The 15,951-nt window shown below is 36.5% G+C and overlaps 1 protein-coding gene across 1 annotated transcript; it reads left to right on the top strand.

The window, feature by feature from the left end:
• Nucleotides 1-6,002: 6,002 nt before the first annotated feature.
• LOC144438375 (transmembrane protein 243-like) lies at nucleotides 6,003-15,904 on the top strand. Its single transcript, XM_078127419.1, has 4 exons — nucleotides 6,003-6,445; nucleotides 7,769-7,819; nucleotides 10,139-10,243; nucleotides 10,797-15,904. The coding sequence occupies exons 1-4, from the start codon at nucleotides 6,359-6,361 to the stop codon at nucleotides 10,917-10,919; spliced, it is 366 nt and encodes a 121-aa protein (XP_077983545.1). The 5' UTR covers nucleotides 6,003-6,358; the 3' UTR covers nucleotides 10,920-15,904.
• Nucleotides 15,905-15,951: the final 47 nt, after the last annotated feature.

Genomic DNA, 15,951 nt, shown 5'->3' with positions numbered 1-15,951 from the left:
TTAGCCCCTGCTTTGTGTACACTTTGACTGTGAAATCCCGTAGGCTAAGACACCTTAGCTCGCTGTGATTTATCAGTAACTCACGCTATCGGTTCTGTACATTCGTTTTGGCTCAGGTTTTGGTGTCGATTTCAACACCATTCCCACAACATGTACATAACTATAATATTGTAACCTCATTGCATATTTAAACCCGTTTTAGCTGATCAATTTAAACAACCATTTGAGCTAACGAACACAATTTTTCTTGTTCGATGAATCATAACCTGAAAATGATGAATGATCTCTGTCTACAGGGACCTCGCTCGGTCATCAGGAAAGGTAGACCTAGTCATCAAACTTGAAAGGTACTAATAGGTAACAGGCGTAATAACTATTACAATGTACACATACATACCGCTATTATTAGTTTCGTTTCATTTATCCTGACATTCAGGGTTCGTGTTAGTTAAAACAGTGAATAACTTGCACTTGCGTTGTGCATCCTTTTGAGCTATCGGTACCACTACCAGCCTCTGTTATACTTTTTCAGTCGAACACATAAACACGGATATTGCTATGCTATGCTATGCTATGAAGTGATGCTGTTGTTTGATTTTAAAATAGGCGCATTTACGATTATTTAAATATTTATTTAACACACATTAAAAGTGACTGGGTGGACACAACAAGAACACGAGCAGACAGTTTAGTCATGGTCCAACACATGTCAACTTCAAGTATAGGCCCCGCCCGCCGAGGATCCACCTAAACGGTTTTTGAAATATACTTTTTTCAACATTATCATCGACATTGCAAACTAAACCAAATGCCAGAAAATTAAACCATGTTACACCCCTCCAAAAAAACACAAAAGAAATCCCAACAACATCGGAGGTGATTTGAACGTCCGCTTATATATATCTACCCCTGAATCTACCTAGGCCCAAGTGTCCTGCCGTTGATAGCACATATGCATTTTGTTAGAGCATTTCGTGTCAACTTCGTTGAAAAGGGGAACCACGCCACAGTAGGTATCGTATTACTAAAGTTATCGAGGACAGAGGAGTGTTACTGAAACCTAGCAAGAGATATCGAGGTTTTGCTTCCTCTCAACACTAATGATTTATTTCCAGTGGACGAAAACATCGTATTTTGTCCCATGTGTAGCGTCATACATATGTAACACTAACAGTCGCTCCATTCATGCTATTGATAGTGGGAATGTGCAAAGGCATACGGCTTGTATTACAGTAAACTTTTACATATGTAAAAGACGTGTAGAACTGCATAATGGGATAGGCACGTTGTTTTACATGTCTGAATTCGAAATACCATACACCGTACCTACATAGTATGTAACACTTGTAATATCATAGCTGTGAAAATTAAGCCTGGAATCCCGGGCTTGGAATCCATGCGGATTAGACTTTTTAGTACATTGGTTTTTCCAAAGACTCATATGGATTCCAGGCTTAATTTTTACAGCTATGATATTATAAGTGTGCTTGTGAAAATTTGAAACAGAAGCAGCTCGGGCCTTTTTAACAGAATGGGGGTGGGGGCGGGGCGGTGTTTTTGGTGGGGGAGGTCGTTTTGGAAAACACAACTTGAAGTGTGTGTGTGTGGGGGGGGGGGGTAACGTTGGAAGATGACAAAATAAGTGTCATTTTGGTGCCGTAAAATGACTCCTGAACAACAGTTACTGTAATTTGACAAAATTATCCCCCCTCCCGTACCCTCCCCCATTATCCACGTTTTTCACATATGCATGTTTCATGTGCACTATTTCTTAAATAAGACATAAAACATTAAGTATTGGGGTACTAGTATATATTATTTAAGAATGACTAGTTGAGTAATAATCTTTATTCATCCAAATAAATTCGGAAATTTGTTGAATGGTCGCCACAAGAGCACCCTAGTGCCATAGTGTTTTAAGAAGGAGGAAATCGGAGTACCCGGGGAAAACCTGCGTTGCTCGGCAGGGTCAAACTGAGCATAACCAAATCTTACGGCATACAGACCTGGTTAGATTTTTCATCCGAACCCAGCCGATCCACCTGGACGGTTAACAACCCAGACTGTAGAGGTAAGACAACCCACAAGTTTTCATTTGCTTTCATTTTTAGGGTTAGCTTTCATTTCCATTAAATTCACCACTGGGTATATATTGACGACAGTTTTAACTGGTGATTGAACTTACATGTGTGTGGGGGAGGGAGGGGCATTTCGGAAATGTGGTCTTTGTTGGGGTCACCGGCTTTGGTCGACATCGGAGCATCGGAGCAAACCACGGCAAGTTTTACGGTAACGTTCTTAACGAGCCTCCCACAGGAAGGCTATTTCGAAGGAAGAAATAACAGCTCTGGTTTGCGTGAATGCATCGGAGCTGGGGGTCAGTTTGAGAAAACCCATGCATGTTTAACTCAAAAACAACCCCCAGTCGGTTAAAAATGCCCAGCCCCTAATCACAGGGAGATCAGGAAACGTGTTTAAACAATTAATAAAATAAACAAATAAATGCACAGAAGTGAAACATACACGAGTAAACGAAAATACATTTCAACCACATGGATTGCTAGTCTATTAATACATATGTAGGCCTTTATGCTATTAAATAATTTTAGTGTTACTATATATAATCATCCATAACAAACCAAGGCCCGTATATACATGTCATGTGTTTTAAAATGGTATTTTCATTTGTATTTTTTGTATATCTTTATCTTTATTCATCCATCCGTCCGTCCGTCCGTCCGTCCGTCCGTCCGTCCGTCCGTCCGTCCGTCCGTCCGTCCGACCGACCGACCGTCCGTCCGTCCGTCCGTCCGTCTGTCTGTCTGTCTGTCTGTCTGTATGTATGTATGTCTGTCTGTCTGTCTGCCTGTATGTCTATCTATATATCTGTCTATCCGCCTATCTATCCGTCTATCTATCTATCTATCTATCTATCTATCTATCTATCTATCTATCTATCTATCTATCTATCTATCTATCTATCTATCTATCTATCTATCTATCTATCTATCTATCTATCTATCTATCTATCTATCTATCTATCTATCTATCTATCTATCTATCTATCTATCTATCTATCTATCTATCTATCCACCCATCTATCTATATATTTTGTTTTTAACATGGTTCATGGGCTATTATCATGAAGTCATCACCACAAAGGCCGGTGAGGGGGGGGGGACTCGGTATTAGTGTAACACGCCTCCGATTTGCATTTCCTATACTGTCTAGATCTCATTTTGAATGAGAACTTTGTATCATCAAGACCATGGGTTACAATTCCATAAACGTATCATTTGGACTTGGCAAAAAATGTTTTTAGCCATGTGAGCAAAGCCTGAAAAATATTTCCAGATTATTTGCCATCTGGCGAAATCCTAGCTTAGCGGCTATTATTTTCTTCGACTTTTCTAAAATCGACAGTACAGTATCGAAATCGTAAAATCATAACACACATTGAAAGAAAGACTGCACTGCCAAGAATGTTTAAAACAATATGTGGTGATAGACTTGGATAGATATTTTGGTTTGGGTTTGGTAACATAGGGATGGGAATGGGCATCTACAATATGTTGATCAACGAAATCCATGCGGATGGGGATCTGGATTTTTTGTTTTCTCATTGTGAAGGGAAAAAAAATTAAAAATCCCCATCCGCATGGATTCCATGCTACCAATGACGCAGGTAAACCTAAAGAATCATTGCCCCTCTCTAAATATAATCACACGGCGCTATGTTAACATGATTTAGCATAGTACAGAGCAAACACAGGGACGAATTGCGACTGGTCGACATTCTCCTTTCGTAAGAAAGATATATAGCACTACAGGCACAATATGCCATGTAATAAATAAATAACCATGATAACAATTATTATTATTATTTTTATTTATTTATTTATTTATTTATTTATTTATTTATTTATTTATTTATTTATTTATTTATTTATTTATTTATTTATTTATTTATTTACATAGCATCAATAGCCAAGTTATAACCGCGACCAAAAACGCTTCTGAAATAGTAAGCTCATAGGGCCTACATGACACTTGAAAAACCTACTACAAGTTATAAACTACATGGACATAAGTTCAAGATTGTAACAGGCTCTATTCTACAAAGGCAAGTATAAGTTTATATATCAAAGTATGTGCGATACTATCGTATAGGCCCTTAGTACGCATGACCAGCTTTCGCTTTATTGGCCTACCCCTGAAGCTATGACCGGAGTCGTGGCTAGCTAGATGTAGAAATTGTTGCTTGCCAAATTTTGCATGACAATAGATAGTAAAATGTTTACATGGCCTTTATAGTACATGTACATGGTAAAGTAAAATCATAAAACTGGGGTCTATGATAAAATTTACACTGGACGCCACAGATGCCTGCACATTTGTGAATATTTTTTACTGCAAACATGTAGCGGACACACTGTTCTGAGGTAAACATTTTGGAACTTCGTAGACCCGTTATCCAATAAACGCAACCTTGAACTTGAGAATGTGACGGTTACAAACAAACATAAGCACCGCCAACTACAAATATATGAATCCTCGATAAGAGGCAAGGTGAATGAATAGATTTATGTAAAATATGTATGAAATATATCTTTGATAAATGTTCCTAACTTGATATTAAATCAGGGTTATGTTTTTCGTGTCTTTACCCAACACTAATTACATGTAAGTTTCTATTTGCCTACAGGATATTACAAAAAATAGTCAGAACATACTCATTCAAGTAGCAAATAATGACCCGATGCACGCTCAGAACGAGTGTGTCATTCAGTTTGGCACATTACAGCTTCGAACGATTGGGTCAATTAAAGGCCATATATTTTGCCTCGTAAAACCATAGACCCTACGTACAACACACCACTTGTTACTGTAATACACACATTCAAAAAACGCATAGAAAGATAAAAATCGTCTCGTCTCCTTCCAAAATGACATTACTCCGGCATATAGAAGATGGTATGTAATACAGTAAAATCGTAGAATTGAGGATCGCCAATATTACATATCTTAGTAACTTTTGATTTAATATCACGAATTCCATAAACTCATTCTTTCGGGGAATTACTAAATCATTACATATAAATTTACAGTTGTAGAATTGTCCTTTTTTGTTCTTGAGCTTTGTACGATATAACGCCGGGGTTTACATCCCGGTGGTGGCAGTCCCAGACGAAGCGGGTACGCATGCGGGAAAGGTGTGTTTAATGAGTCGTCGACCGGCCATCTAGGTCCATGGAATCGTAAAAAAGAGGTACTTTTTCAGATCACCCTCCGAGAATAGGCCGGGTAGGATGCCCTTTTTCTATCCCCCCCCCCTCTCTCTCTCTCTCTCTCTCTCTCTCTCTCTCTCTCTCTCTCTCTCTCTCTCTCTCTCTCTCTCTCTCTCTCTCTCAGAAGAAACTTCCCGACGAAGGTGTCCTTGAACTTTAATTGAAGGTAAAACCTCCCGGATTCGGCAATAAGGGGGTGTTTTTTCAGTGATTTTCTCCAAGATTCACCAAAAAGAGGGTGTTTTTCTTTGAAATATTCTGGGGAAAGGGGTACATTTGAAATTTCGCTAACAATCATGGGTACCCACCCATCCAGCTGTAGTAACAACTTGAAGCATGGGTACCCACCCAGGGACTGCCACTCTAACGAAATATTTACCACCGGGGTTAATTTGCACTAAAAGTTATTTGTGAGTGCAAACCACGGATCGACATATCTTAAAGCTTACATGATATAAAGCTTACAAAAAATATTGCAGCTAAATGATCTTGGAGTGGACGTTACATTGTAACTCCGGGGCTAAAGCAAGAAACAGAATTGCATCAATGTTCTCTCAGAGTCTATTCATGTGCCAGACTCGACTATTGTGTACACTCATGGTCAGACAAACTACAACCGCAAATATTTGAGGTCACTGGGTCAAATGAGTCATCCAGGTCACGTGAGGTGACCTCTACCCATCATGCTCTTATTTGTGGTCTTTTACCCGCATCGCGAACTAGTTCGGAGATTTCGTTGATCTGCATGCAATTTTGACACTCTTTGGCACTTACTTAACACGTTCACCGACATTATAGTAGTCTAAAATCACCAAAATGAAGGAATTATTAGATGTACTTTGAGTTTCTGTTCCGTACCAGTCAACATCGAATGATCACCGCAAGTAGCAGCCGACTTTTATCGATGTTTTTAGAAACGGCAATTCGCTGATTGATGACGCAAACATAACCACGTCTTGACTCATTTAATGAATGGTTTCTACATCAATGGCCTTGTTTTCGGTTTCTAAATGAGGCAGTATACTTTCAAGAGGATTCATATTTGTGTTAGATAGTGGGTGTGGATTATTATGACTACTTATTATAAGAGTGAGTATCAGCCCATAACTGGCGACTCAACCGGCGAGAGACCGTTATTTGGGGAGCAAAGACCAAAGGTTTGTATTGTTTTATTATTTATATGCACCCTGTATCTTAGCATTGGCCTCCTACCATGACGTGTTCCAGGCTTGTCGTCATGATAATCAATAGACAAGTAAATAAATTAATGGATAATTATACCAAGTCATATGTGTTACTCATTGTTGTTACTGTTTATTCACGGAAGTCACAAGATCGCATGATCCAGTTCTATTCATAACAATCGATATGATCATACTAGTAATGTGATCACCACTGTTCACATACATTGTCGGATTCGCGCTGATGATCTGTTTCACCAGGTACAGTCAGTTTGCTTTATTGTTTGGCCACGCTAGCTTGTGGGAGGGGTCATTTTTTGGTCAAAGAACCATATATAAAACGTGCCCTAGTTCTGTACGTACACCCCCTACAAAATGTCTGCACTTCGATAACTAAAATGCGCTCCAAATCTGTTGTCTATGTATATTATGACTTGTGTGTGGTTAGAGTGAAGTAGGGTAATGTCTAGAAGAATTTCTGATGGACAAAATTATGCAATTTTTTAAAATCTTAATATCATGAACAATTAATTTAAAAGAGAACAATTGTCTTTGTGAAAATAATGCAGCAGAAAGGTATAATAATATAGTGTACAAATATCAGACAAAAGTGTCAGTTAACATAAACACAGTCTGAAGGTTGATTTTCAGTAGTACAGTTATCATGCAAAATGGTCACAGAGTGAGTCTAAACAAAATTAAGGTCAATAACAAAAGAGGTGTATTTCAAGGTTTGGTCATTACTTTGTGGTCCTTGGAACAGCCCCATAAACAAAACCACCACAACAACAACAACAACAACAACACTAGAACAAAAAATAAAACACTCATACTCAAACTGACAGATGTACTCTACAGACATAGACACACAGATGAACATGAAGACAATTTTATATACATATCCAGGTACACTGAATTTGACATGACAGAGTGAGATTTGCTGTAAGTCATACCAATCAATGTGCCCTCTATCAAATTTTGTTGCTGTGAGTCAAAATGATAAAAACTGGGATTTCTTGTGAGTCACCACTTAGTAAGAGATGGGGGAACACCAAAATTTGGTGTATCACTAGTGTGTGTCAGTGGTGCATCAAATTCACTTACACAGAAAAAATAGTCAGGACCCCTTTGCTAATGGTTGATCTCAAATTTTACCATTTCCTGTTTCAATACAAAGACAGGGCATAGCTGAAATCAGCCATAAGTGAAGGGTCTAGACTAACCATGGTTAGATAGACCTTTTCATTCACGGTGGCCAGATACAAACATTGCCAAAATCTGTATATTTTAATTTTTCAGGACCGTCTCATTAACCTGGCTGTTGGTGTGGTGTGTGCAGTCTTAGTCACAGTAAGTCATAAATGTATTCAGCCTCCAGCTGGTCAGTCATTTTACACATGTTACATTTGTATAATTTGATGTTGTTCCCTGATATTTTTCTTCGTTTAGCCAAGGAAAATATGAGTGACCTAAGGGGCCCTCGTAGATTCGTAGTGACAACACGAGTATTTTCTGGCTGAATGAAGACAAATATTGGGGAATAATATAATTATACCATCACCAGTAATATGAAAAAACAAATCGGGGAAAGTTAGGTAATTTTGAATGTTTTGAATCATATTTCGAACACAGCAGAACCAATGATGTAGACACACGTTATGACATAGACGTGTGTTGTCTTGATTTAGAATGAGTATATATATTCCATATTTTTTGGTGAACCTGGCTCATGCATAGTATAATATAGGGTACAAAAGATAATTGGGATAATCTAAGATTCTTGTTCTGAAGTGTAATTTAGAAGATGGAAGGGGTACATCATATATATATTTGCCTTTTAATGTTAGGGCATTTCAGTATTGTATCTTGTGTAGATTTTCATAAAACACCTTTTCCCCCTCATACAGGTCTTAGATAATCAGTTTGAAAATCAACTGTACCATCAGTCAGTCATGCTAGATGTAAAAACAATCTTCTGTAAGCCCAATATTAATAACAAAAAGAAATCTTCCATCACTGAAGCTTGTTTCAATAAATTATTATTACAAAATGTACATATCAGATTTTGTCAGCTTTACCTCAGTAAGGTTCATTTTTTCCTGGCCTAGCAGTACAAGTAATGTATAGGGAGCTACCTAAATATGATGTCACTCAGTGATCAAGAATATACCACAACACTGTATTCTAGTGTAGCCTTTCTAAAACGACCAGTGATAAAAGTAATATTGTAAAAGTGTTATGATATTTCTTATAAAATGAGGTTCCAGTTGACAAAATTTATTCAGTTTGATTGTTAGAATACTTCTAACTTGTTGAAACAGAGTAATTCTTTTTTTTACGAATTGAAAATCTAGACACATTTGAATCTTTGCCAAGCTTATATGATGGCGAAGCCACCACAAAATATAGAAAGTCTGTGTATTTTTATCACCATGCATTAAAATCAGAATGTGTGAATTCTTTCCAAGTTTGCAATGTGAAACTTTGAGTGAAGGTATTATAATTTATAATATCTTGTAATGATACAAAACTTTACACTGGCATCCATACACTTTACTTCCCTAATCATTGAAGGACGCACAATGTACATGTTGTGCTTTAACGTCTAAGTGGAAATTGTTTATTTCAACTATTACGTTGCTGAAATAGAGTAATTCTTTTTACGAATCGGATCTAGACACATTTGAATCTTTGCCACGTTTATATGGAGACAAAGAAAACAAAAGACAACGTCTGTGTATTTTTAAGACACGTTGTTTGTACATGTTGCATTCTTGTGACCTTGGATGACCCCGCCTTTGTTGTCATACAATATATTTACTACAGAGTAAATCATGTAATTAGACATGTAGCAACAAGCTGCTAAGAAGTCATTGTACCACTACATATGCTAATGTAGTACTATAAACAGTCAGACAACTTACAGGGGGATAACTCTTGGAACTTGGCGTGAATTATATATTATATAAACCACCATCTATATGTACAGGGGGATACTACTTCAGAAGTTACACCAAAGGCAAATTTAATATAAAGTAAAGCGTTATCTACCTATAAAGGGAAACCTTTTCATAAGTTACATAATTTTATTTTAGTAAATAATATGATCTGTACTGTACTTTAACAGGGGGATACCGCCCTAGTTTCAATATTCAAACACTTTATCAATCACACCACACCCTAGATTAGGATGTATTATCAGTTCAAACAAGTATTTCATTGTATTTATAATCCATGTTTGGACAATAAAAGGTTCCAAGGGTTTCAGAGATTAAGAGCATGCAGTGAAAATAACATAATTTGTATACCTTTTATTGTACTGTCACCTATTCTTGGTCATGTATTCATGTAGCTTCATGGCCAGCACAAACTGAGAAGTGAAAACAAACCTAACAGTAATGAAGTCAGCAAAATCTGATATATATACAGTTAGCAATAATGTATACAACAGTGCAATTGTCAAACTTGTATCTCAGAAGTGTTTTGGGGCAATGTAAATACTTGGATGCCCCAAGTGTGACAAAACAAACATAAGGGTCTGTGCCGTTGATTCTGCATATTGTCATTGAGACTGATGTGGAGTATATGTTGGAGATCCCTTGTCTATCACCAAAAGTACTTTACTTTCATCCAGCTTTTTATAAAATTGATCTTATTATTTTTTTGCAGGTAACTTTAGTTAGTGCATTTGTATTTCCACATTGGCCACCCGATGGTAAAAATGTATACTTTGGGGTGTGTATAGCCCTTATATGTGCTTCCAACTTAATCATGGTAAGTAATATTACAGAAACAAAATTGGCTGATAAAATACACCATATTCCTGTTACTCCATTTTGCATTCATTTTCAATAGAAGCATCAAGTGAAAGAGCCTCATGTATATAGGGAAATGAGAGTTGATGACACATGGATTCCAGTCACATTGTTGGACACCAATCAGTCAACAAAACGAACTGAAAACAACTCCTAGAGTTCATTGTACTCTCAATTTATGATTAATGGTAAATTATGTGACTAGTACTGCCAGCATGCAGTATTTTCAGCATACCCCTATTTACTAGTCTGTAAGGTACGACACGATGGGGCGCCCTCATTCATCAGCTAACCACTTCCAACCGCTTGAGTGCTGGTACCCTCATGTATCACCTCACCCCTTTCAACCTCTGCTGATAGGCATTATATGACACATCACATCTTTAATACAGACTGGTCCCTAACACAAGTTCTTCACTTTCCACATATCAACCATTACCTGATGTATTCCAATATTTCACATCCATTTGACATTGAATTTGAAATAATAGGAAGTTTATCTTTTCTTTCAGATTTACTGGTATAGACAGGGCGACGTTGACCCCAAGTTTAGGACACTTATATTTTACAATGCATTTACTATAATTCTTCTGTGTGTCTGTGCAAACCTCTATTTTCACTTACCACAGGACTAAACAAAGGACCTCTGTATACTTACTCAATCAATATACCAGGAAAACCATGAGGAAAAGAGTGTGTCATAAAATTGTGAAAGTGAAAGTCACAACACCCGTCTCTTTCTACAAATAGAAATGCTGTCATCATTGTACTTCAATGAGAAATGCTCATATGATTTCAAAGATGTCACATGCAGTAAGCAATTGTGTTATCAGCAAATGAACTTCTCATTTTTTCAAAGTCAGTATGTGTATTTTATCACTGAAATTTTTTATGCTAATGATAATTACTGCCATGCTAGCAAACCATTTGATATGATAAAATGTTTTCAGCCATCCCAGTTTGCTTATCACAAGCTGTTGGGAAAACTACCCACTTATGATGAGATCTTCTGTTTAAAATAATCAAGTCTTCCTCAGTACATGTAATCGCTATAAAGGTAATCAGATAAATCTCATACCACTACGCATTGACACATAGCTTGTTTACATAACACACAACACCATGCACTCCACTCCTCATGCACTGAGTTCACAGTTTTCAGTGAAGTTGTTAGTTTACTACATTGGTGTGTATGTATAAATGTAATATATGAAATAGACTAGCTAGCCTTGGCCGTATCAACTATTTGCTTTCAATTGGACAGCAGGCAGTGAAATATTACACTGTTATAAATAGAGAATCTCATTCCTAGTGGACAGTTTTTGTACAGCTTGTGACAGGCTAACTGGGACACTTGGTTGAATTGAATAGTTGTACAATATATGAACAGACTATTTTCAAATAATTGTTGGGAGACATTTATATGTATTTGAAAAATTGTTGGGAAAATATGTTATGTAATATACACTTGTGGTCATTACTATGCAAAAATATTGATTTTGAAAATGTTCCAAGTATTGCCATCCATAAGTAGCACTGTTATAGCCTGTTTTATCTCGCATCATCAAAGAGTGTATCACATGACTTTTTCTTTGTGACTATGATATGGGTAGATACGAAGTAGTCAAATCGTTGATATTATGGAAATAATATTCAGAATGTCAATTGATGTTGTCTAGAGAAGCCGTATTTGACATATATTAGAAGGAATGTTTGTATAGTATTAATGTACAGTTTATTATAGTACAGTAAATATCAATTTACACCAGACTTCAACGATGATTTTGTGTGTGTGATACAATTTGCTATTGTTACTTACTACTACTTTGTTTGTTATAAGTCGGCTTGTCTATAGTTTTTGTTCTTCTCTACCTGTATCACAGTAACAAAGATAAAAAAAAAATACACATACAACACTTTCTTTTTGGCTATGTCAAATGAAATAGGCTTTGTGAAACTCACTGTGTGTGCATGCTATTTACAAATTATGTACAATTGCATTCATTTTGATGCAAGATAAAATCACATCAAACAAACATATTGTAGAATATTTAGATGAATTATTTTCTCAGTGGCATCATAGACCCTCCACCAACGTTGGTGAAGGGTCTATGGTGGCATCTTATACTTGTAGAAAAGGTCAAACAGTGCACAATGGCCTTAGTAATTTTTTTTGTAAAATTGCACAATATAAGATAAACACTACCACTAAGTAGCAAGATTGGTATGAAATTGTGCTGTATATTTCAGTCATTTGTTTTAGATAATGCTCATGCTGTAATATGTGAAAAACTTGAATAAGTTTATAGAAGAAACTTTACATTTCAATAGATTGTAGTACGGTACATAATGTACTTTATTTATCAAGTCAGCTTATATTGGGAGTTTTGTTTCAACTCTGTTCATAAGATATATCATATAAAAAAACTTGTTTTCCATGTAGTTTGACCTAACAAAACGTTTCACAATGCAGACATTGCAAGCTTGTTTTAATTCAGGTTTTTATTTTTTAATGGAATTGACCAAAATACAAACATTCATACCATTTGTTCTTGTCAACACACGCAAGGAAGTAGTTTATATTTATAAAGTTGAGAAGCATTACATATTTTATTTAGTTCAGGGGAAAAGTTCCTCATGTCACCTATTACGGTGTGATAGATTTTGGTTCACAATTCACTATTTGCTTGCAAAGCACAGTTTTATGGATTGGTTTCAAGAGAACACACGAAAGTTAGGTTATTCTTTGAATATCAAGGTGCTTAGAAAATGCAGCAGGGTTTTATTGGTTAGATAATTTCACACTGTACATAGCCGTGTATCCATAGGCAACAAGTACCAATAACACATATATGCTGCTGGGGGAAAATGCACAAAGGTTTATTAGCCAGGTAATTGCACGTGTGAGGGTATATCTGAAATAGTAATACAGCCAAAGGTGCAAGTCCTTTTGACACAGTTATGATACATTAGCTTTGCATAGCATATGATCTGTAAAGTATGCTGTCAGTGTTGGACTGCCCTCACACACTGGCCAATCCCTTTTTGATCAGTCTGCTAAGAGCAGGATAACATTACGCATGTACTCTGCAAGGTACGCAATGTCAGAACACCCTTGTGGCCCCTCATGCATTGACCAACCACACTGATCAGATGTTGAGGGCAAGAATTACACAACATACCTTACAATCTAAATAGTATGTAGATAGCTGTGTTATATAGCCACAGCTTAATATTCTGCCAAAGAATTATATTGTGATGTACATTTTGTTGAAGAGATTTCATTGATATATACATGGTGAGAATTTTAAATTCTTATTCATTTGAATGTTTATGCTCAGTACTAAAAACTTCTTATGACCATAGATGACAAGAAATAGTAGAAAAACAAACATAGTTACTATCTTATATATTAAGTGCTTTTTCGGAATATTCTTATTTAACATATTACAGTGGTCATTGTTCATGAAATTAGCATATACCAAGTATATCTTCGGGATGATCGCACACTGTCACACAAGCTCAATAAGCGAACTTCATTCATTGGGGGGGGGGGGGTCTGGCATCAATATGATTGCTGAACCTCATTTTCGCACTTCTAACCTAATTTCGAAACTTTCACACCTTCAGTGATAAGAGGTTCTGTATTTCCTACTGAGATGTTGATAAGTTGATTACAATTGACTTTTAATGTGATATGCAATATACAGTGCTGGGTTTCCAAAAGTATTTTAATGTGTTTACCATTATGTTTTTACATTGCATCAATTGTAGTGATGTGACCGTCACAAGTTTCAGCATGGTTTACATCATATATAAAAGTGTCGATGTCGCACGTGTGAATGTTCGTTTAGGGGGCGGGGAGAGGGGGTTTTGTTCTAAATGAACAAAGTTCGTTTATAGAGCTTGTGTGACATTGTGTGATCGTCCCTTACAAATCTGAAATCTTGGAAGACAGTTTTCCCTTCTATCATTATGAGTGAGATGTTAAGTTATGCGTCATCAGTGCATGTTACTGTTTTGTGTCTTGATGGTGTAAACTTTGTTGTTGGTGACCACTATTTCAAGACAAACTTGGATTTTAAAGGGAAAGGATATCATATTAATTTACGGTATGTTAAATGAGATCAAATATCTTGGTTTCATTCACTGTCACTTATCGGTATGAAGCTGGCATCCATGAAAACTCAGGTGAAAGTGACATTTAGGCCTTCCTGGGCCACTGTTGTTTAATGTGTTGTAGACTGTTGCTATGGTTATTGTAATTGTATGATAGTACAAGCAGTCAACAGTACCAAGTACCCTACCAAGACCCATATGCCAAAGTTCAAATTGATGCCACATGCCAGCTCCGTACTGACTAGTGAAAGTGAATGAAAGCTAATGCATTTTATCTCATTTAATGTCAGAGTTTTTATAAAAAACATAGTGAATTCACGAGGTATCTGTTCCCATTAAGGTTTAAAACAGCATGGCGGTGATGAGGCAACATTAGTTAAATGGACAATGTCCAGGATTAGGGACTATTTATTGTTTTAGTTTTATTTGGAAAGCTACCTGTTCTATTTCTATTCTATGCACTTGTGTGTGATTACATAGCCCAAAACAGTATTTATAGCAAATTGGTATTGGGGGCTATGTCTTCAAAGATAGAAGACTTGTTCACTGAAAGGTACTGGTATAATGTCTGTTTTCACTCAGACAAAATGACAAGTTGATGTCCTACAACTGTTCTATAATAATAATAACAAAGTATATTAATAATGTGCCAGTTCTCGTGAGAGCTTCATGTGCTCACAAATATTACAACCCATAACACCAAAGTAAAGTGTTTCCTGTATGTACCACAATCGTTTATAGCATCCATATCAAGTGTAAAAGTATACTGTTTCATTTGCTTATTGACCACATTAGAAAGGCCACATGCTAGGCTTGTAAATAAACCAATTGAAACAGTATAGTTTGACACTTTATATGAATGCTACAAATGTAGTACATATAGAAAGTGCTTTACTTCAGTGTTACCCATTGTAGTATAAATGCTATAAATGAGTGTAGTACAAAGAGAAAGTGCTTTACTTCAGTGTTACTCATTGTATGTTACCCCTGGCATGGATCTATAGCACCACAACAGCCATCTATACTGAACTCCATTGGTAGTATACAATCCATTGTAGCCTCAGTTAGCCCATAGGATTAAAGCATTTACATTGCAACCTCTGTCCTACCAGGTCCTCAGTCATACAGCTGGGTTGACCGGTTCAAATCTTGCGCAAGGACTTTAGCCATTCAAGTAAATGACAGTTGGTCGTTTTATGGACTTGTGATAGGTGTACCAATAAATGGAATACTGTTATAGTATATGAAGCTAGTCAGGTGAAACTAAAATGGTGAGGGGAAACTACAAAGTTCCCTACACAGTCTTCACCTAACCGAAAGTATGGACTTTTAACATGATTTACAACAGCTTTATGAGTGTATATTTTAACTTGGATTTTTTCTTCTCCAGGTATGTTTATCTGGCTTTCTGTGGGGTTTTTTCCACAGTTTTCAGTGTTATTTGTGAATCTTACAATGTAGGAATGTGGAATATATATAATAATACACTTTTTTCCCCCTTTTGTGAGACAAAAGTATAAATAAAACAACTTTGAGATGATTTGGATT

The sequence above is a fragment of the Glandiceps talaboti genome, chromosome 1 (genome assembly GCF_964340395.1).
Source record: "Glandiceps talaboti chromosome 1, keGlaTala1.1, whole genome shotgun sequence".
Classification (NCBI taxonomy): Eukaryota; Metazoa; Hemichordata; class Enteropneusta; family Spengelidae; genus Glandiceps; species Glandiceps talaboti.
The sequence above is the reverse complement of the archived record's forward strand: the minus strand, read 5'-3'. Positions and strand labels throughout refer to the sequence as shown.